At 29.3% G+C, this 25,762-nt stretch overlaps 6 protein-coding genes across 9 annotated transcripts; 1 reads left to right on the plus strand and 5 right to left on the minus strand.

The window, feature by feature from the left end:
• Positions 1–318: 318 nt before the first annotated feature.
• On the minus strand, positions 319–6,373 carry Cand1 (Cullin-associated and neddylation-dissociated 1). Of its 2 annotated transcripts, XM_069121375.1 has the most exons (17): positions 6,082–6,373; positions 5,342–5,511; positions 4,923–5,136; positions 4,528–4,820; positions 4,294–4,456; positions 3,934–4,207; positions 3,345–3,851; positions 2,983–3,266; positions 2,735–2,866; positions 2,497–2,665; positions 2,118–2,406; positions 1,856–2,054; positions 1,527–1,784; positions 1,273–1,461; positions 936–1,179; positions 724–870; positions 319–648 (listed from the first exon to the last, which is right to left on the minus strand). In XM_069121375.1, the coding sequence occupies exons 1-17, from the start codon at positions 6,121–6,123 to the stop codon at positions 515–517; spliced, it is 3,708 nt and encodes a 1,235-aa protein (XP_068977476.1). In that variant the 5' UTR covers positions 6,124–6,373; the 3' UTR covers positions 319–514. The 2 variants fall into 2 exon arrangements, with proteins under 2 accessions (XP_068977476.1, XP_068977478.1); XM_069121377.1 differs by lacking the exon at positions 6,082–6,373 and having other exon boundaries at positions 4,923–5,154; positions 5,342–5,478.
• A 261-nt stretch (positions 6,374–6,634) lies between these two features.
• LOC138183895 (PCNA-associated factor) lies at positions 6,635–7,703 on the minus strand. The gene is made up of 4 exons (XM_069121378.1): positions 7,541–7,703; positions 7,239–7,310; positions 7,052–7,173; positions 6,635–6,986 (listed from the first exon to the last, which is right to left on the minus strand). The coding sequence occupies exons 1-4, from the start codon at positions 7,575–7,577 to the stop codon at positions 6,936–6,938; spliced, it is 282 nt and encodes a 93-aa protein (XP_068977479.1). The 5' UTR covers positions 7,578–7,703; the 3' UTR covers positions 6,635–6,935.
• Positions 7,704–8,370: 667 nt separating this feature from the next.
• On the minus strand, positions 8,371–11,758 carry ScsbetaA (Succinyl-coenzyme A synthetase beta subunit, ADP-forming). Its single transcript, XM_069121109.1, has 7 exons — positions 11,600–11,758; positions 10,545–10,804; positions 10,306–10,468; positions 9,968–10,232; positions 9,583–9,887; positions 9,384–9,503; positions 8,371–9,302 (listed from the first exon to the last, which is right to left on the minus strand). The coding sequence occupies exons 1-7, from the start codon at positions 11,663–11,665 to the stop codon at positions 9,132–9,134; spliced, it is 1,350 nt and encodes a 449-aa protein (XP_068977210.1). The 5' UTR covers positions 11,666–11,758; the 3' UTR covers positions 8,371–9,131.
• A 641-nt stretch (positions 11,759–12,399) lies between these two features.
• On the minus strand, positions 12,400–15,509 carry LOC138183756 (succinate--CoA ligase [ADP-forming] subunit beta, mitochondrial-like). 2 transcript variants are annotated; one of them, XM_069121108.1, is made up of 7 exons: positions 14,443–15,509; positions 14,120–14,376; positions 13,875–14,037; positions 13,345–13,612; positions 12,960–13,264; positions 12,740–12,859; positions 12,400–12,668 (listed from the first exon to the last, which is right to left on the minus strand). In XM_069121108.1, exons 1-7 carry the CDS (start codon positions 14,497–14,499, stop codon positions 12,465–12,467), a joined length of 1,374 nt encoding a protein of 457 aa, XP_068977209.1. In that variant the 5' UTR covers positions 14,500–15,509; the 3' UTR covers positions 12,400–12,464. The 2 variants fall into 2 exon arrangements, with proteins under 2 accessions (XP_068977209.1, XP_068977208.1); XM_069121107.1 differs by having other exon boundaries at positions 14,120–15,509.
• Positions 15,510–15,768: 259 nt separating this feature from the next.
• LOC138183758 (uncharacterized) lies at positions 15,769–20,266 on the minus strand. Of its 2 annotated transcripts, none has more exons than XM_069121110.1 (5): positions 20,079–20,266; positions 16,789–17,378; positions 16,546–16,712; positions 16,207–16,393; positions 15,769–16,097 (listed from the first exon to the last, which is right to left on the minus strand). In XM_069121110.1, exons 1-5 carry the CDS (start codon positions 20,113–20,115, stop codon positions 15,906–15,908), a joined length of 1,173 nt encoding a protein of 390 aa, XP_068977211.1. In that variant the 5' UTR covers positions 20,116–20,266; the 3' UTR covers positions 15,769–15,905. The 2 variants fall into 2 exon arrangements, with proteins under 2 accessions (XP_068977211.1, XP_068977212.1); XM_069121111.1 differs by having other exon boundaries at positions 18,201–20,264.
• Positions 20,267–20,808: 542 nt separating this feature from the next.
• On the plus strand, positions 20,809–25,544 carry LOC138184399 (leucine-rich repeat and guanylate kinase domain-containing protein). Its single transcript, XM_069122280.1, has 15 exons — positions 20,809–21,122; positions 21,216–21,446; positions 21,523–21,810; positions 21,879–22,177; positions 22,247–22,451; positions 22,517–22,720; positions 22,784–22,999; positions 23,054–23,207; positions 23,275–23,546; positions 23,617–23,874; positions 24,479–24,622; positions 24,701–24,865; positions 24,981–25,097; positions 25,185–25,351; positions 25,418–25,544. The coding sequence occupies exons 1-15, from the start codon at positions 21,108–21,110 to the stop codon at positions 25,533–25,535; spliced, it is 2,853 nt and encodes a 950-aa protein (XP_068978381.1). The 5' UTR covers positions 20,809–21,107; the 3' UTR covers positions 25,536–25,544.
• The last annotated feature ends 218 nt before the right edge of the window (positions 25,545–25,762 follow it).

Raw genomic sequence — 25,762 nt, forward strand, 5'->3', positions numbered from 1 at the left:
AATTGTAATTAATTTGTGATGTATTTTTAAATTACCAAAATCAAAGATTCTTAACTTGCAGCTCGCAAATGCATGTTTATTTGGAGGGAAAGTAGTAGTTAGCCTTGCTAATAAATTTATTAATGAATCATATAAGTAGGTCAGCAAATGCAACATATACGTGCGTAAGAAGATAGCACATTAATCATAAATTTTTAAGTCGGTTTGTGCAAGTGGAAAACAATCTTTGGTGTTCTCTTCTTCGTGAAAGCAGAATTAATTAAGCCAAAACATTGTTTTTCATATCATTTATTGTTAAAGGAAAGATCATTATTGTAAGATGCTTACAATTGGCAAATTTATTTTATAATTTATACATGACGTATTACATGAAATCACATTCATCTCAAACTACAGTTCAGATCGAAGATAATAATGAAAAAATAACGTATAGAAATAAACTATGAATAATATGACCGTGGATGCTTAGCTAACAGCGATCTATGTAAAATACAAAAAGTAAATCATAGACATTTTAGCTCTGATCCATCACATTGGTTTCATTCATATTACTACCAGTACAATCTTTTTGGATTATCTCGAAAAGTGGTTGTAAGTCGGGCGTCGATTTGATCTGCGTTACAAACTCGCTCAACGATGGATTTTTATCTGAGAAAAGAGAAAAAGATTAAGGAATCAAACAACAAAATTAATACTGACGCGTACAAAAATGATTTCTTTTACCAGCATCTGGAATAGTTAACAATGCTGCCACAGCTCTTAATGCCGAACGTTTAAGTTCATCTTGTTTTTCATATTCCTGTTTGACCGAATTTGCTTTTACCTTCAGTGTACAAGTGCTTTTTAATGGTTCAACTAATCGTTCTAACCCTACATATGATTCAATATTTCATTAATAAAAATCAATCAATTTATAATTTATACTATACACTTACTCTGCAAAACTGCTGTAGGACATAATTGAGCAAGTCTCGCAGTCATTAGATAAGTTAACATCTTAATGTCATAATGATCTCTGAGACCATTCTCAACGTGATTTAAAAATTCGAAAACATCGAGACGATCCAAACAAGAATCGAGTAATGTATACATGCACTCGAATGCTGCCTTTCTGAGATCTAAGCCATCATCTACTGTATGTTTGAAGGGACCCATTTCCACCTCTCTTATTAGTTCTTTCTACATTTAAATTATTTCATACACGTAAAATAATTATTCAATAAATAATTAATTAAATAATGATAATTAATTAAATTGTTCCTTGTCAAATACCTTTATCTTAGTTTCAGCGTAAAGATGTGGTAACACGGAATCTAATAAATCTCTTATGAGCATTGGTTTATTGTGTGCTGCTGAATTAAATGCAACTAAAGCTACCCTTCTGACATTCAAATCGGGATCTTCCAAAGCAACTAAGAAACTATCCATACGTTGTTTTAACATAGCATCGATTTGTTGTGGCTGCAAAGAATTTCATAAAGAATTAAGTAATTTACTTTGACAAATAAAACCGATGTATGAAATACCTGGTCAGAAATAGTAAATTTAACAGCGGTAACTGTAGTAGTTCTCAAAAGAGCAGATGTTGATTTTAATGACTCTTGTAATCTTGGCAGTAAAGTAGCAGGATCGATCAATGTAAGTTTTCCTAGGCACTCTGCTACAACGTTACGGGTACCTTCTTCCGTGCATTCACAATGCCTATACAAAAGCATCCAAATCGAAGGCACGAAATTTTGCAAATGAGACACCCCGGATGGACTAGCAGATTGACATGTAATTATCTGCAAGCCATTAAATTTTCAAAGTTTTAAATGAAAATAAAACAAAGCTTAAAATATTTAATAAAGGTTACCTCTTTCAACGAATGTAAAAGAAGATATTGACGTTTTGGTTGTGCCTCGATTTCTTTCAAAATGAATGGCAAGTATTTTGGAAGATTACCAACAGCTATGTTACCCAATGTATAACTAGCTGCTGATTTTACCTCCTCTGAATGGGAAGAGAATGAATTCAAAATTATATGTTTCAGAGAACTGATTTCACTCAAATCCCTAAATAGAAAATAATTTAAGTGACGTAAACAATTTGAAATCGACATAATAATATATACTTACACATGTCTACCTATTTCACCAATAACCAATAATGCAAAAATATGCTGCGCATCACTTTGAGGATTTTGAACGTCTTTCAGAAACTGCTCGACCACCGCTTGAGCTTCTTGATGCCATGTGATTGTTAATGCAGCTGCACATTTTGCGAGGGAATGATAAGCTTGTTTGTGAAGTACAGATTGACTGACAGGAGCTAACAACATTGAGAGCAATTCTCTGTAACCAAGACCTGGTATATCTGCTTGTACTAGTGCTTGGAAAAATTCCAACATCGAATTCAAAGCCACACCTAACACATGAAGAGGAATTCATTATTAATATTTTTACTATACATATATATCTTACATATTTTTTAGTTAAGTATTTAAATATACATTACCTTGTAGAAGTGGAGACTTCACCAGAACTAATATTTCTGGAAGGATGTTATCAGAAACCCTTGTAAGAGCAACTGGATGTAACTTCGCTATGGTGGTGAGAAGATTAAGGGTTAATTGCGCAATATGTAAATCGGTCTCGTTTAATAATGCTGGTAATTCTGTAGTAACCTAATAAAATATTCTATTATAATATAGAATGTTAAAGTAGGCACTAATCATTATTTTCCTATTTATTACCTTATCCAATAAATCAGCATGAAGAGTAGAGCTATAGTTTCGAACCAAGGTATCTAGAAGTGGAAGAGAACATAATTTTAAAGCCCGTTGATTTTTTCTCAGAAAAGATCCAAGAATCGGAATTGCTTCTTCCTGTAAAAAAAATACAGTAAAATGAAGCAAATACAATAATATCAAAATAGTATAAAAATGTTTATCAAAACAAAATCTAAAGTATTAATCTGTAAAAGACAATATAGCGTACATACCATAATTTGATTAAGATCTACTCTTAGGGGAGACGCTGCTATACATGTCAAGGCTTTCACCGTCGTAAGTCGAGTGATCTCATTACGTAGTCTATCCAGGAATATAGGAAGGCATACATGCAATTCGTCAGACAAAGTATCTCCAAAATGTGCGAGAATTTGACCCATGCATGCGATTGCTCTTTCCTTTACTTCTTGATCGATGTCTGCTGTTCTCAATCTCATTAACGTGCAACGATATATTTCCCCAGATAATGATGTAAAATCAAAGTAACATGTTTTATCTGAAATAATATTTATGACAATGAAATAAATTTTTTATTGATTCATTTATAAATCTGTAGTCAAACAGATTTGTTTACCATGTGGTCTGATTACTTGCACAAGTTGTTGTAATACCAACAATGCTTCTGCTGTAATTTTATAAAACGGATCTCCGACAGCTAATATAATCGGTGGCGCTAAAACTGCCATATGAGCGTGAAACACTTCCGGTTGATGAGTTATCAATAACGTATGTACAAATGCCAATGTATCAATCTTCATATTGGATGAAGAATTTTTGTCTCCCAAAGAATATTGTATACCAGGTATCAACGCAGGTATATGATTGCTTAAAGCACCGGGCAATACGAGCACTAATTCTTTCAGCAGTGAGAAACAATCTTGTCTCGTTTTAATACTTTTTTCTTTCATTTGACGATGAACAGCTTTCACGATTAATGGGACTTGTTGCTGTAGCAATGCAATAGGTCCATCATCATCTTCCATTGCATCTGGATCAAGAGCCACACCAGTAGCTGGTCTTGTTTGTCTTAGAAGTGCAATGTATGCATGGAAAATATCAGACTTTACATTTTCCTCCCTTTCTACAAAAATATAGTTGTATTAGTAACAATTTAAATAACATTAATTTTCTATTGAACTGTTTTTACTGTATGCGAAAGATACCTTTAAATCTTGAAATCAAAGCCGGAGAAACAACTTTATAAAGTTCGGGAAGAAGCTCCCGTCTACTAGACACAACAGCTTCCAGGCACTTTGCAGCTGCCCTACGAACTTTCCAACTCATGTCATCATCATCTGAATATTCGTCTTCCGCGTCCTCTTCTCCATCTTCTTCTACTTCCATCATAATATCTTCTGCATCGGACATTTCGTTCATATCATCATCGTAATTGTAATTTGGATCATATGTAATGTAAACCAAACAGATTTCTATAATCTAGCAAAGAAATAGAATTTAACGCAAATTTCTGAATAATTCTAATGAATCTAAAATGTTAAAATTACTTAAGAAAGTGTCCGCACTTTATTTATATGTGGAGTAATTTCTTTAGGGCATCTGTATACAAAAGATTCAAATGCTTGCAAACAATACTCTCTCAGCTCATCATCATCCTCGTTACTATACTGTACAATTAATGGCATAACTTTCTCTATTTGCTCTCCAAATCTGTGACCTGCTTGACGACTGAAATTTGACAATAAAAATAGGACTTATATAGAAAAAAATGCATAGTGATTAGTCATAAAAATACTTACCAAATGGAAGCAATGCATTGTATATAAGTACGTATTACATTTTTTGCTGTTTGAGTATAAAGTCCTTCAAGTAGATGATCTACTAGTTTATTGTACAAATAATTGTTGCTTGAAGTTAGGAGGTGACTCAATGCTATTATAGTACGCTTTCTAACTGCTTGACGAGGAGAAGAAAGTTGCGGCAACAATGCGGCCAAAATAGTGGAATGGAACGTAATTAGCAAAGCACCAAATCGAGACAGTAAATCGGCCATAATATCGAGTGCTTCGAGTTGTACGGATACATCCTCCTGCTGTATGTGATAAAGAATTATTTCTTTTATTCTGAATATGTTATATAAAATTTTATTAATAACTTTAAGATGAGTTATTATAAGTTTGAAAACATTAATTACTTTTTCTATAGCACTACTTAGTCGGCCGGTTATTCGTTTACAAACATTCGCGACAAGTGCACTGGATCCCAAAGGAAGCTCAGATATTACAGTCTTCAATCCAATACTGGAAATATCTCTTAATTGTTCTTTATCTGATACCATGTTAATGCATAAGGCATCTACAATAGTTTCCACCTGGTACTCCTTTACCTTATTGACTAGTGGGCCCAAACTGAAATCGGACACGTTTCTGTAATCGTGTCCAAATACAAAGAAAATCTTGCAAACATAATATGCGTTTCAAACACACAAGCAATTCAATTTTACACATATATTCAATTTTTAAAGAAAAACAACTAATGCTAAAAATTAACACACAATATTATTATGAAATTTCAAACCAAAAAATTCACATCTAAATCTAAATATAAGTGTACCATTTTACAGCAAGATTTTGTACTTCTCCATTTTTATCCTCTAACAGTTTTAGAAGCATTTTCACAACTTTACGTTCTGAATCATCATCCAGTTTAATATTGTCTTTTTGGAGTTCGCTCATTAAATCATTGGTTGCCATAAATCTGAAGTCCTTATCGGTGGATGTCATCTAAGACAATAAAATATGAGTTAAAATATCGATATAAAACCAAAACAATGAATAATATTTTGCAATTAAAATTACTTATAAAAATAAGCAAAGAATGTATTGTTTCATTTGATAATAAAATATATACTAAACTAATCAAATTACTAATAATAAACAATATATCAACTAATAATCATTATACATATATAAAACTTTGGATTATTCCAATGAAAGATAAAAACAATACATATATAATATTATCTTAGTGACAGCTGAAAACACCTTTGTTTCTTGCTGACAATGAATTCATGAATCTGTACATTTTTGGCCATGTAAAGTATATAATGACAAAATACTATATTATAATTTAAAAAAAAAATAATATTGAACAAGCATAATATCGTTATTCGTACTGAAAATTAGAAAATCATTGCTTATAAGAATAATTGCATATTTTTTTAAACAATAAAGCGAGGTTATGTAGAACTTCAATATCATCACCGGATCAAGTGTTAACATCCTCATCAATTTTATCTCAGAATAAAAAACGAAAGGATTTTCAGCGTATATTTCAAAAAATATGTCAAATACCTTTTCTAGCAGGTTTGCAATTTGATAAGAAACACTAGCCATGATTGAAAACTTTTTTACAGCCGGTTACAGTTGTCGTTCCAATATTTCACGTTATAATAAAACGAAAAGAAAAAAAAATTACGAAGTTCCGTCGAAGCAGACGACACTGAACTTGGTTACGTTTATTCGATAGAAAATCGCGTTAGAAACTGTATTTTAATGAAATTTCACTGTCGGCAGCATTTCAATACTGCGAATCTTTACCGCAACTTGGACTGCCAAAATTTTGATAGGAAATTGCGTTCCTAAACTCTATCAAACAATAACCGCTGAAAAGAAACATCGCAATATAGCTTCACGATTGGTTCATTTCTCTCTGACACTTTTTACTTCGTTTAAACGGTTTTTTACACTTTGATATTTTTTTACAAGTTTGAATAACGATAATTGTATCTGCGATCTAAAGAGTTAAATAAAAAAGGTTAATCCTATTAGGTTATAAAATAAATGTTTACATTTCTTTCATTTATGATAATTTTATTTAGACATACTACAATATTGTCCTTTAAATTATAAATACTATACTTATGATATTAATCACATTTCAAATGTTGAGTAAAAAAATATATTTAGTTTGCTTTGTATTTAATTTACCTAATTTAATTCTACTTTCAGCATTTAGATGCTTGTGTTGCTCATTCTTATCTTTTTACTTGTCTCATGTTAGTTAAAATTAAAAATTCTTTGTTGTTCATTGTGATAAAATATAAAATACTTATACCTAGACTGGTTTAAAGAAATAAATAACCTTTTGTACTGACAAATAACACTATGATAATACCATAACAATTTAATAACAATGTTGCACATCTTTAGTCCGACTCATTTTCTACTACTTGGCTAGGACCTTCACCAGCAGCTCCCTATTATTTAAAATAATGTGTTTTATTATCTAAATATATTTATTGCTAATACCATCATTATATACCTGAGCTTTTGACAAATCTTTAGATTGATTCACAGAACCTTGGTTGAGAAAACATGTAATAGGCTTCTGCCATTCTGGAGTTTCCCTTGGATGATACGGATTACCACCTGAATAACTCTTTCCTAAAATTACGATTGTTTGAAATTTTGAAACTATACCTTTAATTTAATAAAATTATAAATCTTACCTTTGCTACTGCTACTTGGTTTCTTAACTGGTGTACTTTTTGTAGTTTTATGTGGTGCTTTGCTACCAACAGCTACAAATAATAAATATTAATGAAACTTTCGTAAAATTAATTATCTTCTGGTACTCTAACAATTAAAAATAATAATATAACTTAAATAAAACTACAAAATATTTATCAAACATAATAATACAAGTTTAAATTAGCAATCAAAACCAACTGAAGTGAAGTAACAAAGAAACGATAGAAATTTTTTAAATAATTTACTGAAAAAAAGGTGAATTTTTAAAAATTTGTTTTACCTCTTGTAGGGACGCGATCCGCCTTTGTTCTCACCATTTTTTAAATATTAAGGATACAAATTGAAAAATATAAGAAAATAAGTGACTTTAGAAGATTTCGTTATAATACATTACACGATATTCAAAATGAATAACCCCTGTCCCTTATTACTTGTTACTACCAATCGCAAATAAGTTGAGCATCAAACAGGAAGGCCAACTTTAAAAGATCCTAAATTAAAAACAAACTGCGAATGTTACTACATATTTCCTCTGATATTTCTTTTCAAGTACTTTAAATTAAATTTGTAGTTAAATGAAAAGAACAGTCGTCTTATAATAATAGCATATTTTTATTGAAGAAAATAATCATTACCGATCATAATAGTTGCATTTAAGCAAAAATACTTTTAAAAGATTTCACACTTGAAGGAACATGATAAATTTTATTTGAAATATTTTTATGTTATATTTAAAATAATATTACATTTACTAATCGATGACTTTCTTTTTTGTACAAATTTCTTCCAATAAATTAAATAATAATATAATTTATTTAACGATGCGATATATTTTGTAATATATATATATATATATATAATATATATATAATATATATATAATATATATAATATATATATAATATATATATAATATAATATATATATATGTAAACATAGATGCAACAATACTATATCATAATTATTTCATTACTATATCATCACCATATCATGTCATAATACTGATACGTTGTAATCTGATTATTTCGCAATGATATTATGTTTCAGGGAAGCAAGAAACGTGAGCATCATCTTACTTTCGACTCATTAATAAAATAAAAACGAACCAAAATTACGTAAAATAATTTATATATGTATACATATAACTACATATGTCTATATTACATTAAACAGGCCCTTTTTTCTTTTCAAATGAGATATGACAATCATATCTCGCGTAATATCTCAATTATAACAATTTTTTGTGGATGATTATATAAAAGGTTCTCGTTTTCTGGACAGCAGTAGTCATGTACTTTTTGTTAACATATATGTAAGTTTTGAAAGAATATCGAGTACACTTTCGTGCAAAAGATATAGCTATGTCAGTAAGTGTATATTGTATAACTTAATTTTAATACTGAATCACAGAAACCCCCGTTAATTGGGTAAGCAATAAATTACATTCTTGAAGAAGTCTGCGTACTTCTTGGGAACGAATTTGTGCTTGCATTGAGAAGGAAGTAATTCAATTGTCTAGTATTTTTTGCAATATTTTAAATGTAGAAGATCGTAATTAAATACAGGTTTAGTTTTTTTTCTCAAATGTACAAATCCGTAATTAAACATTACGATCACATTCATCTCTTTTTAAAGAGAATATGAATGTTTCAAACATCGAGCAAAACAAAAGTTTCAATGAACTTTCTTTCCATTCCACTTATAATAAAGCATATGTGAAGTACTCAAATGTAATTCTAAAGACAACATAGATGTGACATTCGAAATTATTAATCTAGTTATTACTTTCAAATGTTGTTCCAAACATTTAGCAATATGAATATACCCTCGAAGTTCTTCTGATAATATGCAAATAACAATTTTTACTATATTTATGAAATCGAAGGTATTTCAAAATTAACGCTAAGATTTTCAGATTGTGCTAATTTAACAATCGTTGATAATTTAACCGCAACTCGGGCAGCTTCATCAAGATCATCTATTGGTACAATTTTTAAACCTGCATTTGCAATAAGAGCTTTTGCTTCGTCTACATTTGTACCCTGAAATGGCAACAAAATCATATAAAATTAAATTTATATCAATTACTCCAATAAAGTATTAATATGTATTTAGAATTATACCTGTAATCGGACAACAACAGGAATTTTTAAGCTAAGTTCTTTAGTTGCAGCAATAATTCCTTCTGCGATAACATCGCATCTCATTATTCCACCAAATATGTTAACCAAAAGAGCGTGAACCTATAATTGATATAAAAAAAGAATATTTATCAATCTTATCAATATTAGAAATAATAAAATCTATGTTATGTGAACCCACTCGTGAATCTGATGTAATTATTTTAAATGCTTCTTTCACGGCAGATGTAGACGCACCACCGCCTACATCTAAGAAATTAGCTGGTTCACCTCCATGCAATTTTATGATGTCCATAGTAGCCATAGCTAGACCAGCTCCATTTACCATACAACCAATGTTACCATCAAGTGCAATGTAATTTAAATCATATTTAGCAGCTTCAACTTCTTTAGTATCTTCCTGACTCCAATCTCTTAAGGAAAATAGTTGTTTTTGCCTAAATTCAGCATTATCATCAAATCTACACTTGCAGTCCAAAGCAAAATCTGTATATTAAAGAGTGCAATTTTTAAATGTTACTTTTTATAATGTATAGTGAATTATAAATTTTTAAGATTGAACTTACATTCTCCATTAACATCTTCTGCTAAAGGATTCACTTCTAATAAAAGAGCATCTTTCTTAAGAAACATCTGATACAGGTTCATGATGATGTTAGAAATATAATCTTTAACATTCTGAAGTCCAAGTTTAACAGCAATTCGATCTGCTTGCTCTTTCGTAATACCCTTATGTATATCAATGGGTTCATACATGATAGCACTAGGATTTGTTGCAGCAACTTCCTCAATATTTACACCACCTTGACTTGAAGCTATTATGACTGGACCCTCAAATAAAAAATTTTTTAATTAAATAAGCTGCTCTTCCATTCATTGAAATTACATTTATTTAGCAACTTACACCAAAGGCTCTTTCCATCATAACTGCAAGATAGTATTCTTTACGAGGAAACATACGTTGTGTAACCATCACTGCATTGCATATCCTACCTGCTTCACCTGTCTGTTTAGTAATTAACAATTTACCTAACATTTGACTGGCTAATTTTTTTGCTTCTTCTGGTCTATAAAAAAAAAAAAAGAAAAGTTAATGTAATGCAAAGCATACATATCTATCATCACTTGCTCATAATAACTTACGTTTCACACATCTTTACACCACTAATGCTAGTTCCTTTAAAATGTCCCTTTCCTCTGCCACCAGCTAAGACTTGTGCCTTCAAAACAATATCTTTGGTCTTCAAATCAGCAGCAAGTTTGGCAGCTTCATCTGCAGTTTTAGCAACTCCAAATTTAGGAGTTGGAACTCCAGCTTCATTTAATAAACTGTAACTGATGTGTTCATGAACATTCAAATTCCTGACTGATTGCTTTACTAAGTTGGTTTTGCATCCCAGTATCTATATAAATGAAATAGCAAAAATAGATCAATAACAGTAAATAAAGCTTGTGTAACATATATGATAATAATAGACATTAATTGTTTAATACAGAAGAACATAAAGAAGAAGAGCAAAGAAGTACAAAGATCAATCAATGGTAATGACCCACATACTTCTAATCGCATACTTGGCACTTGTCCTTTATTTTGTCTTTGGTAAAGAAATACTCTAACTAATCAAAACAAGAGAAAATAACAAACAGTGAGTATAGTTATTGAAAACAAATGATATAAAATTGAATACTGAAGATAATAAAAAAAATGCCAAAACACTTTTTTTAAAAAAAAAGAGTAACTTCGTAACAAAACGAAGTAATCAATAGTTACGATAATCGATTATTCGAATTACAAATTTTCAAAAAAAATGACAATTCTTGGTAGTTTGACAAGTAGTGTCATTTTTCACGCAATTGAATAAATATTAATTAAATACGAATGTACAGAACAGAGTCAATGACCAACGAATCAAAGGTTAATTGTGAAAATGTCCACGCTCATATTGCACAACTGTCACATTCATATTTCGTAAAAAAACTTGGTTTAGTGCAAGGCCACAATCTTTGGCTTCGAATCGCTTGACCCTGGCGCTCAATTTAGCAGACTACAGATATCTAATATGGTGATTATACCACTTATGAATTATTGGCGTAAATATCGATGGATTCGTGAAAATGGAATAAAATGACATAAATGAATAGGAATTATCGTGAACAAATAGTATAGTACGACACGAAAAATAGAATATTTAATGTACCTTTGACCCATTGAATCGGGTAAAATTTTCAACGATTGAGATAGTCCGAGACAACATGGTGGCCATCTTACTAAAGCAGTGGCAGTGGACTGCCAAAAGTGCCAAATGTAAGCTGCGCTGTCTACGCCTTCATGTCCCCACCTTCCTTGATGTTTCCTGCAAAAACATGACGCAAACTCCACGGTGATGCCGCGATGGCAGCACTTCTTTATGTTTATTTGAATTTTTTCTGATTTAATTACTCATTTGATTTCTCTCTACTACTGTATTCCAATTTTGGGATATTTTAATTATAGATATAACATTTCAATAATAAGTTCATTGTACAAGTTTTGTAAGTTATTATATTTATATGTGAAAAAATATATTTAGTTTGTTTTGTATAGTTAATTTAATTCTATTGTCGCCATTTAGATACTAGTATTATTCTATTTTATTTTTCAGTAGTCTTGAGTCAAAATTAAGCATTCTTTGTTATTCATTCATATAATTATAAAATACCTAAATCGATATAAATTTAAAGAAAAGTAAATCATTTTTAGTACTGGCAGTAACAATATCATGATTACAATTCTTACAAATTATGATACAAAATAATATAGATAATATATTATATTCGAAACTAGAATAAATTATTACATTATAAATTTCGAAAAAAATATTTATTCTTTACAAACATATTTACATCCATATAAATTTATATAATATAAAAAAGGTCAAAAAGGAAAGACATCTAATATTTTATAATATCCAACTTTTGTTGTCAGATATAAAATAATTAATATAAAACGAACATAATAATTATATCTATGTATGTAATATATCTTTCAAATTGTGTCTAAAAATATAAAAATTTATTTCACTTTTACTTTTTCTTGCTTCCGACTTTAGACTTTTCTGCCGATGTTTCTTTGGATGTGAAAGAAATGTCCAAGTTCATAGAATTTGCAGCTTTTATTATTAAAGATAATTTTACAACCGATTCAGCAGCTTGGGCAAAATCATCTACGGAAATAACTTTCAATTGTGCTTCCCGTATCAATCGATGAGCTTCTTCTACGTTAGTTCCCTATATGATTAGATTAGACTAGTATAAAAAAATTGTGTATAATTTTTCCTCATGTATTAGTGATAAATTACCTGCAGTCTTACAACTACGGGAATATTCAACTGTAACTCTTTGGACGCATTGATAATACCTTTCGCGATTATATCACACCTCATAATACCACCAAATATATTTACGAAAATTGCTTCTACCTAAAAATTTGTAAAATGATTTTGAACCTTACATTACATATTTTCAAACTTACTGGCAAAAGATATAATTCGAATATTACTTGTTTTAAATTTTAAGTACCTTCGGATCAGAAATTATTATTTTAAAAGCTTCCATCACAGCTTCTTCAGTGGCACTACCACCCACATCTAAAAAATTAGCTGGCATACCGCCATTGTATTTTATTAAATCCATAGTAGCCATCGCTAATCCAGCACCATTTACCATACACCCTATATTTCCATCTAAAGCTATATAGCTTAAATTAAACTTAGATGCTTGGACTTCGTTAGGATCTAGTTGTGTGAAATCTTGCAGTGCAAATAGTTCCTTTTGTCTGAACTCTGAGCTGTCGTCAAAAGAACATTTACAATCTAAGGCAAAATCTGAAAATACGTAATACTTATGTTATTAACTATCTTTAATTTAATAAAATGAATTCATTAAATTCTTTTTTACAACATACATTCTCCGCAAATATCTAATGCGAATGGATTAATTTCAAGTAATAATGCATCTTTCTCGATGAACAACTCGTAGAGATTACAAATAATTAACGATGTAATCTTCCTCTCCTCTCCTTCTATACCTAAGTTATCCACAATTTGATTTATTTGTTCAAGTGATAAACCTTTCATGATATTCACTGGTGTATACGATATAGCTTCCGGATTCGTGGCAGCGATGTCTTCGATATTTACACCGCCCTGTTTAGATACAATTACAACAGGACCCTGTAAATCATATTTAATTTTTACTTTTAATAATAAATTCAACGATAGTTACAATTAGACTGCAGATATTTATGCATTTATATAAAGCTATACAAGAATGTGCACAAACACAAAATTACATAAATTATCAAAAGGAAAACAAATGTTATGACATTCAGAAAATAAAACCTTCTTTCAAGTTAAAACTCTTTATCTGTACCAATAAAAATATGAATTTGTACAAAGATCCACAGTCTAGTTATAATGAAACGTTGCAATTTACATCAAAAGATTGTTCCAACATTACTGCCATATAATATTCTTTACGTGGGAACATACGTGTTGTCACCATTACTGAATTACAAATTCTACCAGCTTCTCCAGTTTGTTTAGTTATTAACAATTTACCTATCATATTATTAGTCAAAGTCTTTGCTTGTTCAGGCCTAAAAATATATATGTCAAATACAGTGTATCATAAATATAATATCACATTATAATAGAGTTGATTTAATTGATTAAACTCACGTTTCACACATAACAACACCGCTGACGTTGGTATCTTTAAAGTGCCCCATTCCACGTCCTCCAGCAAGAACTTGAGCTTTCAAAACAATATCTTTTGTCTTAAGATCAGCTGCTATCTTGGCAGCCTCGTCTGGAGTTTTGGCTACTCCAAAAGGCGGAGTTGGAATTCCACTATTTTTCAATAAAGTATATGCGATGTGTTCATGAACTTGTAAATGTCGAGTTTGTTGAACAATGACAGAAGTACGATTTAAAAACTGAAAATATTTTCTTTGATATATTTGCGTTTGTTGTATGTGACTACTTAAAATAAATACTGTTACCTGTCTTCCTATTTTTCTAACACAAAATGATGTAAAAGACGAGAGTCTAATGGACATATTGCCGGCAAATAATTTTAAACAATTTTATTGCTATACAAAATGAGTTGTTCTAACACATTCACATTGAAAATTGTTTGGCTTTCCAAAAGGGGTGTGAAACAATTATTGTAAATGTACAGAACGTTATAGGATGGTTTTCTTGTAGAAGCATTATACCTTGAATTTGTAAACTTATATAAAAAATGTGACAAATTCAGTTAAGTCGAGTAGGCGATGAATATTAAATTCTGAGAGACACTGTATTTATAATTATAATACTACATTATAAAGCAATATTTTTACTATCGAAAAGTACTTCAGTAATAAATTCTTTAACTCTTATAAAAATTATTGCATTTATATTCTAAACCACGTCGCTGTAGTTGAATAGTAAATTTCAATAAACTATAAAATTATGTTTGATTAAATATAACTTTTATAGTGTAATAAAAATCCTCCTACTTTTTTATATGTGTATAGATAGAAGATATATATATTAAATTATGTTAATAAAGTAACACAAAAAAGTTCAATTTATATTGTATTTCTATGTATATACTCTGATTATGATTTCCTTATAAGCACTTATACAACAACTATTAAATACGTATAATAAAGAAAAGAAATTCATTATATTTATATTTCATTGACATATCATGTTCAGTATACTCGAAACGTGAATAATCCTCGTACCTATATTAAAAACTTATTCCACGACTCAGACTTATACTTATTTTGAGAACTAATTAGACATCCCTAATAAAATTTCTACAATTTTTATAATTCGAATATAGTTATAGCGTTCATTCTTTTTAATAATTGTCTCTAGATGTACTGAACTCGCGTAATTGAGGCCACATTTTTCAATAAAATATATTAAGTGTGATAAAAAAATAATTCTGCCGAATTATTATTACAACATAGAAATATATACATAAAAACGAAATAAAAATGTTACTAAAATATTTATAAAGTAACAAAGAATGAAATATCTTTGTACTAATAAAAAGTTAAAATTTATTTTTAATATTAAAATATATTGCAAATTATCTTTTCATGCAAAAATTTACTATGAATTTCATCTTTATATGCAAACCAATTTATGTCAAACTTTTGAACTCAAATATGATGAGGTAATATTAAACATCGAATTTATTACGAATTCAATGTAGTTAATATTTTGGAATATATTTCAAACTTAAATGTTTTATGCTTTAAAACTTCAAATAATTTTCATATAGTTTTAATATACAAACGAAAAAATGGGGAACATTCGAGTTAAATAAATTGATTTCTACTTGATGTAACTTTAATATTAATGCAATTGATAAGAAAACATTATACCTAGTATCTATTTCAAGCATAAAATTTCTGGCCTCAACAGTCTTATATTCTAAATACAAAACAAACTTTCCTTCTTCAATTTAAAAACTAAATCTATCATTAAGCGTTCTTCCAGTAACGCCGAGATTTCCGGACAAGCTATACATGACTTCGCTGAAAGTACGATCATCGACATCTGGTCTTGCATCTGATGAAGGAGTGTTGCGTGTACGAGAACGGGAACGCGATCTTGACCTTGAACGTTGTCGACCAAACATGGGTGATCGACCAACCTGAAATTTATAAATTCCACCATATTAAATTATATAAATTACACAGAACTTGATTTTTTTTAAATTATAACTACCAGTAATATCTTATTAATCATTTTTATTATCATACCATATTCAAATTTTGTACACTTTGTCTAAATGGGGATCTTCCTCTTGGTAATGGGCGCAAACTGTTCACAGCACTTCCGTTTCTGCTTGGGGTAAGAGTAAGAGGGCGTTGATGCGTGCTAGGACTGTACTCATTTCCCAATGTATACATGAAGTTTACATTTGAGTTTGTATTTAATCGCGAGGAACTACAACATTGTATAATTTCAATAAAATCCCAATATAAAGTATAAGATTTTGTAATTGAAAATAAAAAATAATTTACTAAAAAGTATTTCAAATTATATGAACTTAATTGTAAGCTACTTAGAACAATAAATGTGAAGACATTTAAGCATACTTCATTCTCATTAATTTTTGTTCATATTGTGCACGTCTTTGTGCACGGGCAATTTGATCTGATCGTAATCCACCAGTAGTAAAGCGACGTTGAGAAGTTAAAATTTGTTGTCTTCTATCTGTGGATCTTTGTTGGAGTGATAATAATGATTTCCCAGCTTGTGGAATCTACAAGAGAAGAACATAATTAAATTAATGTCAAATTAATTACGTTTATGATTTATTATCTACAATATTAACTTACTCTGAATTGGTTTTGTACGGATAATCTCTGGTTCTGTCTTTGTAGCAGCAATTGTTTTGCTCTTTTAACACGATTTCGGTAAGCAATTTGAGCAGGGCTTTGATATCCCAGTCGATTATGAACCGAAGTTGGATCACGTAAATTTGGTAAACTGTTCGTTCGTTTTAATGGAGTCTTATTATTGGTAAAAAAGCCTCCTTGTGTAAAAGTCAAGTTTGTGCGACTTCTACTTCGAGTCAGACCAAATCTATTACCACGACCACGGCGAACATTAAAAGCTCCTCGTGTATTAGGTTTCTGATTTAATGTTAAATTACTTCGTGATCTAGTTAAACCACTGTTTTTCTTATATCGTTTTCTCACAAAACCACCACGCACATTATTATTATTGTTGTTATTATTGTTATTTTGCCCAGCTTGCCATGTTTGCTCTTTTTTAGCAGTTCCAACATTACGCTTTACTCTGGTACCTCTACCTCTGAGTCCACTTCGCCCTCGCACACTTCCTCGAGTGCGTTTAGCACCAGTTTTTCCATTAGTAGCCCCGGCCTTTTTCTTTTTCTCCTTTTTCTCCATCTTTATGATTTCATCTTAAAAGGAAGAAAATTCACAAGGTTTAGTGAGCGTACAGTCTTATCAGTGCATGAAGTTAATTTGTGTTAAGCTTTAATCTGGAATATGTGAAAAATTTCCTCTTGTATGGATGATGTTGAAGGACAACTCAATATGGCTAATTCAGTTTCTATTTAATTCTTTTAAGTATATCGATCTTTTTCGATATTTATTTTTGTGAATTGTTTCCCTGATTTTCTTCCAATATGTGTATATACTTTCAAAATAATCTCACTGTGTATGGTCTATGTATACACATACATCTATCAATTAATTACAATGAAACTTAAGTAGAATATAACTTGGAATTTCTGTGTTTATAGATCAGCCTTTAAGTTTAAAATGTGTTACTAATTCCTTAAATCATGATATCAAATAAAAAATAACAATAAAAATCACATATTCTATATTAAATAAAAAATAACAGACGTAGTGAAACACTGCACTTCTGCAGATGATAAGGACACTTTAAAATACCATTGTTTTGTATAAAATAAATAAATAAGTAAATAAATAAATAAATAAATAATATGTATATATATAGGAATAAGTTTAATCAGATGATTTTCATATATTTTTCTTTCATATTGCATTACTTTAGAATTATATTTGTAACAAAAGATTTCATCTTATGAAAAGGAACTATTTGTTGCTACATAAAAAGTATTATTGGTTAATTTAATTAATAATAATAAATTTCCACATGTATTATATTCTTTATTTTCTTTTCTTTAAGATATTTTTAACTAAAACTAAATCTTCGTGCATATTAAATTGTTTATTTTATTTTATTTCTGTACTTAATAAATGTCCTTTCTCTCTGTGTTATTTTCATTGTGATCTTCCATGAGTGTTCCAATTATTTATACACTGATACATAAATGTCATGTGTACTTTCTTGCATACTGAAGATTCTTCATACTTTTGTAATTCTTCACACTTTCTATATCTGCATGTTTATCATATTTCAGGTTTTCTCTTGATTCAATGCATATCTTCAAAATATAATTTTTATATTACATTGTCTGTTTTAGTCTGTTCTTCCATTTCAATTTCAATTTAACAAAAACATGTCATTCATTGTTCATTGACAAAGGAAACAGACTATCTATATTGCTTTTAATATTGGTTATTACATCAATTATATTTGAACAAAATTATAATTGAATAGATCCATTATTGATGTTTTACAATAGCATAGTGGCATTATTTCTGATAGATATCTACTTTCAGTTGAAGGTAAAGTTTCTCAAGTTGTCTTCTCTTATGCAATTAGTATGTTATCCACAAAATTTTCCACTACAGAAGCATCATAAACCAATATTATATTGCCTCCATTGATGTGTTGCTTGTAGACAAAAGTTTGTAGATTACATAAAAATTTCTCCCATTTGTTGAAGTAGATGCCTTTGAGTCTTACATGCAAATTAATAAAATCCAGTTATCTAATAAGTCATTTAATAACTGATTTAGATATAACATTTAATCACATAGATGCTTCTTCTTGCAGTTTTATATATCTTGGTTGTTTAAACGATCGCACTCTGTCGGGCTTTTTATCTTTAATAATTTGTTTAATAAAAATGTTTCTGTTAATTTTAAATAACATTTGACATATCATGAAGTATTCATTTATATACAATGCATGTTTTTAAGTGACAAATTGCGAACATATTTAATCTTAAACTTAAATTATTCTGGATTGCACACTTGTAACATACATAAATACCATTTTCATTTAGAATTTAGTTAAATTCTCGAATTCAACGGCGATTATTATTTGTAGTAGACATTCCATATATTTTCATAGAACGCGTGATGCGTTCAAAAATAAAATCGATTTGAAAATTTTCGGCGTGTTTTTATCTCACGTATAGTGTGTAGCATCTCTCAATTCCATCAGATGAACAAAGAGAAACTCGAGAAATATGATATAGAAGAGATAAAAATAGGACTAAAGTTATGCAAACGTATATCCCACGTAATGAGAAAGTTGACTTCTTTTCCGTAAATCATGAATCATAACTTCGGTTGTGTTATTATCCAAAAATGTTCAGGTACGTAAATTTTCCATTCGACAAATTTCTCGAGTAATTGGTCAAAAATTGTAAGAAATCCCCTCACCGCCAATCCTACGTAAATCATAGTATTTTTCTCAGAATGTATAAATTCTTCATGACGGATATATCTTTCTTCTTCTTTACTACCACTGTCGTTAGTAGAAGCCTGTTATCTATTTCGTTCCTATTTCGTTGAAATTGAATTGGTTCTTTTGAAAAAGTCCGGAATTCGTATACACTTGGTTATTCGATCATCGGTATAAATAGCGAAGACATTTTTCTTCCAGCGATTAGAAAAGACACCATACATCCTCTCATAAGTAAACATCGATTAAAATATGTCTGCCTTTTTTTGCTTAATAATTAATTAGGGAGACGAAACGATCCTGTATCAAAAGTTGGTTCATCGTCTGACACAGATACGTTTCTTTGTTTTATTTTCTTAGAGATCTATTTACCATTTTGGATGTTAAATGAACGAAAATAAATGTGGATATATATCTACGTTGTATAATTTTTATCGCCATTTTGAATTCGTGCAAAGGAAGAAACAGTAGCCGTACGCTCACCCAGGACTATCAGCAAAACTGCTAGATTTTCGAGACTCTGGCCACTTACCAAGCGACATGTTCACTTTCGCATCAATCTCAGACATATTTCGTTCGTTCTGTTTTTGTCTTTGTTATTCTTTCAAACGCGAAAAATACACGAGGACCGCAAATAAATCACCCGAATACTATCACCGTAACGTCACCACAGACCACACGCAACAATATCACACGACGCACGGATCGCGAATGAACATAAATGGTCACTCACAGGAAGTAATTGCCAAATCGTACCGGAAGTTGTCACTTCTTTCGCACCGCGAAAATTTCGAATGGGTCGGTTGCTGCCGATAATTTTCTTATTAATACACTGCGGATTTTTATACATTTTTATATTTTTATGAACATAATCAAGGAAACGACTAAATAGAAATTTGTTTTATATACTAAATACTCCACTTTGAATATTTTGTTGCACCTTTGTCAATATCGTTGTTACTTGAAGAGGTGAATAATAAAGAATTGCAAATTTTATGGGAAATTGATTCATATTAGAAATTTAATAATTATTCAAGAAAAATACATTTTACTTTATGAGTATAGCAAGTGAATTATCTTAAAAAAAATAAAAAAAGATTGTATTTTAAAAATGCATAGTAAAAAATTTAGGTATAATTTATTATAAAATAAATCTTTTCATATTTAGGTAATTTTATTTCATTTTAACTTCTTGCCCTATATTTCTATGAAGAAGGAAAATTTTAATTCGGCTCTGCTGATTGGATGATGCGTGCACAATGTTACGTGCTAGCGCAAGGACCATATGAATTTGAAAAGAATTATGCTATTTGCAGCTCTGTCTAGAGTCCAGACCATTCAAAATTCTTTTTCGTTGGGAAGTTAATTCCTTGTATAGGGGTATTATTGTTATATAAATAAAATTGTTATGAACAAACTTTATAACAAATTGTGGTTTCTTTACATAATTTGGTAGCCCTGTGTATATTCAGTTGTTAAGAAACAATAGAAAATTGTATATTAGTGGTTTATATGAAATAATTTATCACAAAGATAAATAATTAATGTTTTAAGCAGAATAATGGATGAAAAAAGAGTAAAATTATACTTCTGTTCAAATTGATTAGTTTTATAAAATTAAAATTGATATCATTCATACAAAAATTAATTTCTATGCTTATAATTACAGTTTTCTTATTTGTTCTCTACCTCTGAACCACTACTTTCTCAAGATGCAATTGGTAGAATTTCTGTACCAAAGGTACCTTTGCAGAAGGATGATAATACAGTTATTGAAAATGATGATACAGATTTGCTATCACATAGTGATATGAGTTGGGAAACTATGGAGGATAGATATATGTTATTTGAAATTGCATCTAATGATTCTATATCAACTACTTCAAAGTCTTCATCCAATGTAAATTTTGCTTAATATAAAACTAATTTTATTTTATGATATAATTGAAATAATTATAATTTATTCGTTTTCACAGTCCAATCTTTCATTTTCATTACTTGATCAAATATCACTTTCAGTAGATCAAAAAATAATACAATGTGCAACTGAAAACAACTGGAGTAGTTATGCTCTAGATATCAGTTTATGGGATGATAGTAGAGCACCAGTTATGAAATTAAGAAATCTTAAAGAAATATCATTTGATGATATAGAATTCTGTGGATATCTTACTGACAGACTAATAGGAGTTGGAAAATCATTCTTGACTAAATCTCCTGAAAATAGTCTTTATATATTAAGCAAATGTATTATGAGAAATATGGTATATTATTATATATGAAAAACATAATATTTTATACAACAAATATGATGAAAACAACTTTTTTGCAGTCACTATCAAATATTACAATGTTAAGTTACCACCGTTATTTACAATATATTGATCTTGCATATAATTACATTACAAATTTATCACCCCTGGGAGGAGTTCCCTACTTAATGTATTTAAATGTAGCACATAACAGAATGAATACTATTCTAAATTTTTCACCTCCTTGGTATTTGACATATGTAAATTTATCATACAATTATATATCAAAAATGTATGATATCAGTGATTTCTGGAGTATTGTTCACTTGGATTTGTCACATAATGCAATTGAAACCATTACTGGTTTGCAAAATTTGAAGTTAGCATGCCTTTTTATGTAATTAAATAAAATATGGCTTCATTTATACATTACGTATTTTATTTTTAGATATTTGAAATATTTAAATTTATCATATAACTTAATTGAGTACATTGAAAATTTGGATAGATTAAATATTCAAGAACTAAATTTAGAGGGTAACTGTATACTGTCATATAAATCTGCCATTCCTGGATATGGCATAAGTACTTTATCTGATTTGCGGAAATTATATTTAGGATACAATAAATTGTCTACTTTAGAATTTTTTAAGGTAATAATTCCATATTTAATAATTAGATGAATATTTAAACTGTAACAATGTGTTTAAAACTATAGGATGCATATAGTTTACGTGTGATAGATTTAAAGTTTAATAGAATCAATGATTTATTAGAATTATTAAATCTCACTGGTTTAATACAAGAAGTAGATTTTAGAGGTAATAGTTGCACAAAGTGGCCTAATTATAAAGCTGTACTTCTATTTTCCATACCAAGTATACAGATTATCGATGGTGTTAATGTATCTACTTCAGAAAAGGTATATAATCAAGTATTGATAATTATCAACTTATATAAATTATTAAAGAATTTATTTAAATAGATTGCTGCAGTTGCTCTATTTGCACCACCAGTAAATTTAACAGCTGCTCGCACTATAACAAAGCTAACTTTATTAGAGCAATTAAATATTCCTAAAATTGATCTTCATGTAACACCATATGATGAAGTGAGCCCACCTATAATAATACTCACAGGTCCAAGTGCAGTGAGAAAATTATCTTTGGCTCTTCACGCGACCCAAACATTATCAAAAAAAGTAATATTCTAATTAATTTTTAATATGTCGGATTAAAATAATAATTTATCACAGGTCCAATATTGTCAGTGGTATACAACAAAAAGCTCAGAAGATGAAAGTGAAAATCAATTTTACATTTTTGTAGACAGAGAAGAATTTAATGATATGTCTCGTCATGGAGAATTTTTAGCAATTCAAGAGAGATTAGGATACAGCTATGGATTTCGTTAGTTAGATAAATTAAATTTTCTATAAAAATATCTTCCAAGATGCTTTTATTTATATTTATATAGATCACAATCAAATTACTTCCTTAAAATTAAGAAATAAAATTGGTATAACACAAACGGATTTACATGCAACCATTCAAATGCGTAACCGGTATTCCAATAGTAGAGCAGTTCTTGTGCTCCCAAAAAATGAAGAAATTCACCGTGAATGGATACAAGAAAGGTTTTATGTTTATACATGTACTAAAGATAGTAAAGAAAATTTATTATCTAAAGAAAGTTCAGCAATACCCATAGGAAGTGATATAAATTTTATTAAAGAAATTTTAAATGATGTATGAACAATTTCATATCTTTATTATACCGCTTATAGTGCTACAAATATTATTTTAAACTTGCTTATAGATTATAAGAGATCTTAAATTACTTCCCAAGATTCCACTGGCAACAGAGACTGATGATAAAACAACTCATAATACATTGGGAAATGTAACAATATTTGATGATGAAGCTGTGCAGGGTACAACAGAAATGAAAGACAAAATATCACATTATATTAAATTTCAGGAACAAGACATTAATTCACATTTTGATGATAAAGGATTACGAGTATTGAGTTTATCTAGCACTAGAGGTATGCAGGATCTGGATGGGCATTTTTTTTGATACCGGAACCGGTTACTGAAATTTTCGGAATTCTCGAAATTGACAAGTTTCCCGAGAACGTACGGGTTTCCCGAAAGTGTTGAGATTTCCGAAAATGCTTGGAATTCTCGAAAAATCCAAGGGCCCGTTTCGAAATTCGCTTTAATGAATACGATCGTGGTTTCGAATTTTTGATTTTTTAGGTGTTTTCGAAAATCACATTATGAAATATATTTATTTAGTTATTTTTACTTATTTAATTTATTCATATAAAATTATGAAATGTGGAAGATTGAGTGGAAATAGTGCACCAAATAAGTAATATCTAAATATATTTTATTTTAAATTTGCATGTAAATTAGCTGATTTTTCTACTTTTTCAGACAGTATTGTGTAATAATACTGTTACACTGAACAGGATAAGACTACTGTTTGAAATTGTGGAGAAACTGACATTTTTACATGCGATTTCAAAATAAAATATTATATTTAGATATTACTTATTTGGTGCACTATTTCCACTCAATCTTCCACATTTCATAATTTTATATTAATAAATTAAATAAGTAAAAATAACTAAATAAATAAATTTCATAATATGATTTCCGAAAATGCCTAAAAAATAGAAAATTTGAACACGGTCTTATTCATTAAAACGGGTCTTGATATAGGTCATTTTTTGAGAATCCCGGACATTCTTAGAAAATCCGATACTTTCGCGAACTCGACCCAATTCGATGTGTTTCTGTTTCATTCCAACTATCGGGTTTCATACATTTTCTGGTTCTTGCATACCTCTATCTAATACATAACAGTTGTAAGTAATTTTCCTTTTTTTTTTTAGGTAATTTTAGATGAGCATTCAAATGTTATAGTGGAAGATGAACAATTAAAGCGTAAAAGACATCAAGCAAAACTTTTGCAGCGTCGTAATACATTGATTCGAGGAACAGTACCTTCATTTACAGATGAACTTAGTGAATCAAGTGAAGAACTATTAACAAGAAGAGTTTGTATTGAATATTTTACTTTTCTTTCGACGGGCAGGGTGTCATTGTTTTCAATTAATATATGTATAAGATTATATAGGTATAAAATAATACAAATCTGTAATTTATTTTAAGTCGCCAGAAATGGAAAAACCAGAAGATATGAAAGATTTCTATACCGACTTGATATTAAAGTCAAGAAAAATGTACCTAGATCAACATGTGAATAAGCCTGGATTTTTTTCCTTAGTGGTAACATGTCTTTGATAAAAGTAAATTAAGAATGCCAAATTCATAATTTATCATTAGAAAAACTTTTGTATAATCATCATTTTTCAGCTACTATCAGATGATTATTTTAAAGCATTTAACAAATTAATTAATTTTATTTATGAATTATACACAAATTATTCTTTTCAAGAACCTAAATTTTTAGCAGAACTTAATCATTTTTCAAAGATTGCTATTCCGGCAATGGTCGATCCCATTATTGATGAGATAAAACAGTAAGTTTCAATTTTTTTTTATATCAATTGCTATGTGTAATATCATTTGGATTTATTGATTTGTAGATCTTTATCAACACCTATATTACAAAGAAGAACTTTGTTGAGAATGTATGGTGTTACTTCATGGAAGGATTTGATGCCCAGTCAAATAGTAGAAGATTCAACTGATGTTGCTGATTAGGTACAAGATAAATGTTCAGTTATAAAACTAGTTAATCCACTCATAATTTATTTTTTAAAGTTTTCATTTTACTGGTTATATGATTATCTTGTACAATGTATTTTATTGATAACAGTCTGTTTTTAAATAGTAATATATATGTTATAAAAAGTGAACACATTTTTTTAGAAATACTTTCATACAAGGAACTCTTAATTGGCATAAGAATACATATTTATAATTGCTTT

The sequence above is a fragment of the Bombus flavifrons genome, chromosome 10 (assembly GCF_040668555.2).
Source record: "Bombus flavifrons isolate JBK064 chromosome 10, iyBomFlav1_principal, whole genome shotgun sequence".
Taxonomy (NCBI): domain Eukaryota; kingdom Metazoa; phylum Arthropoda; class Insecta; order Hymenoptera; family Apidae; genus Bombus; species Bombus flavifrons.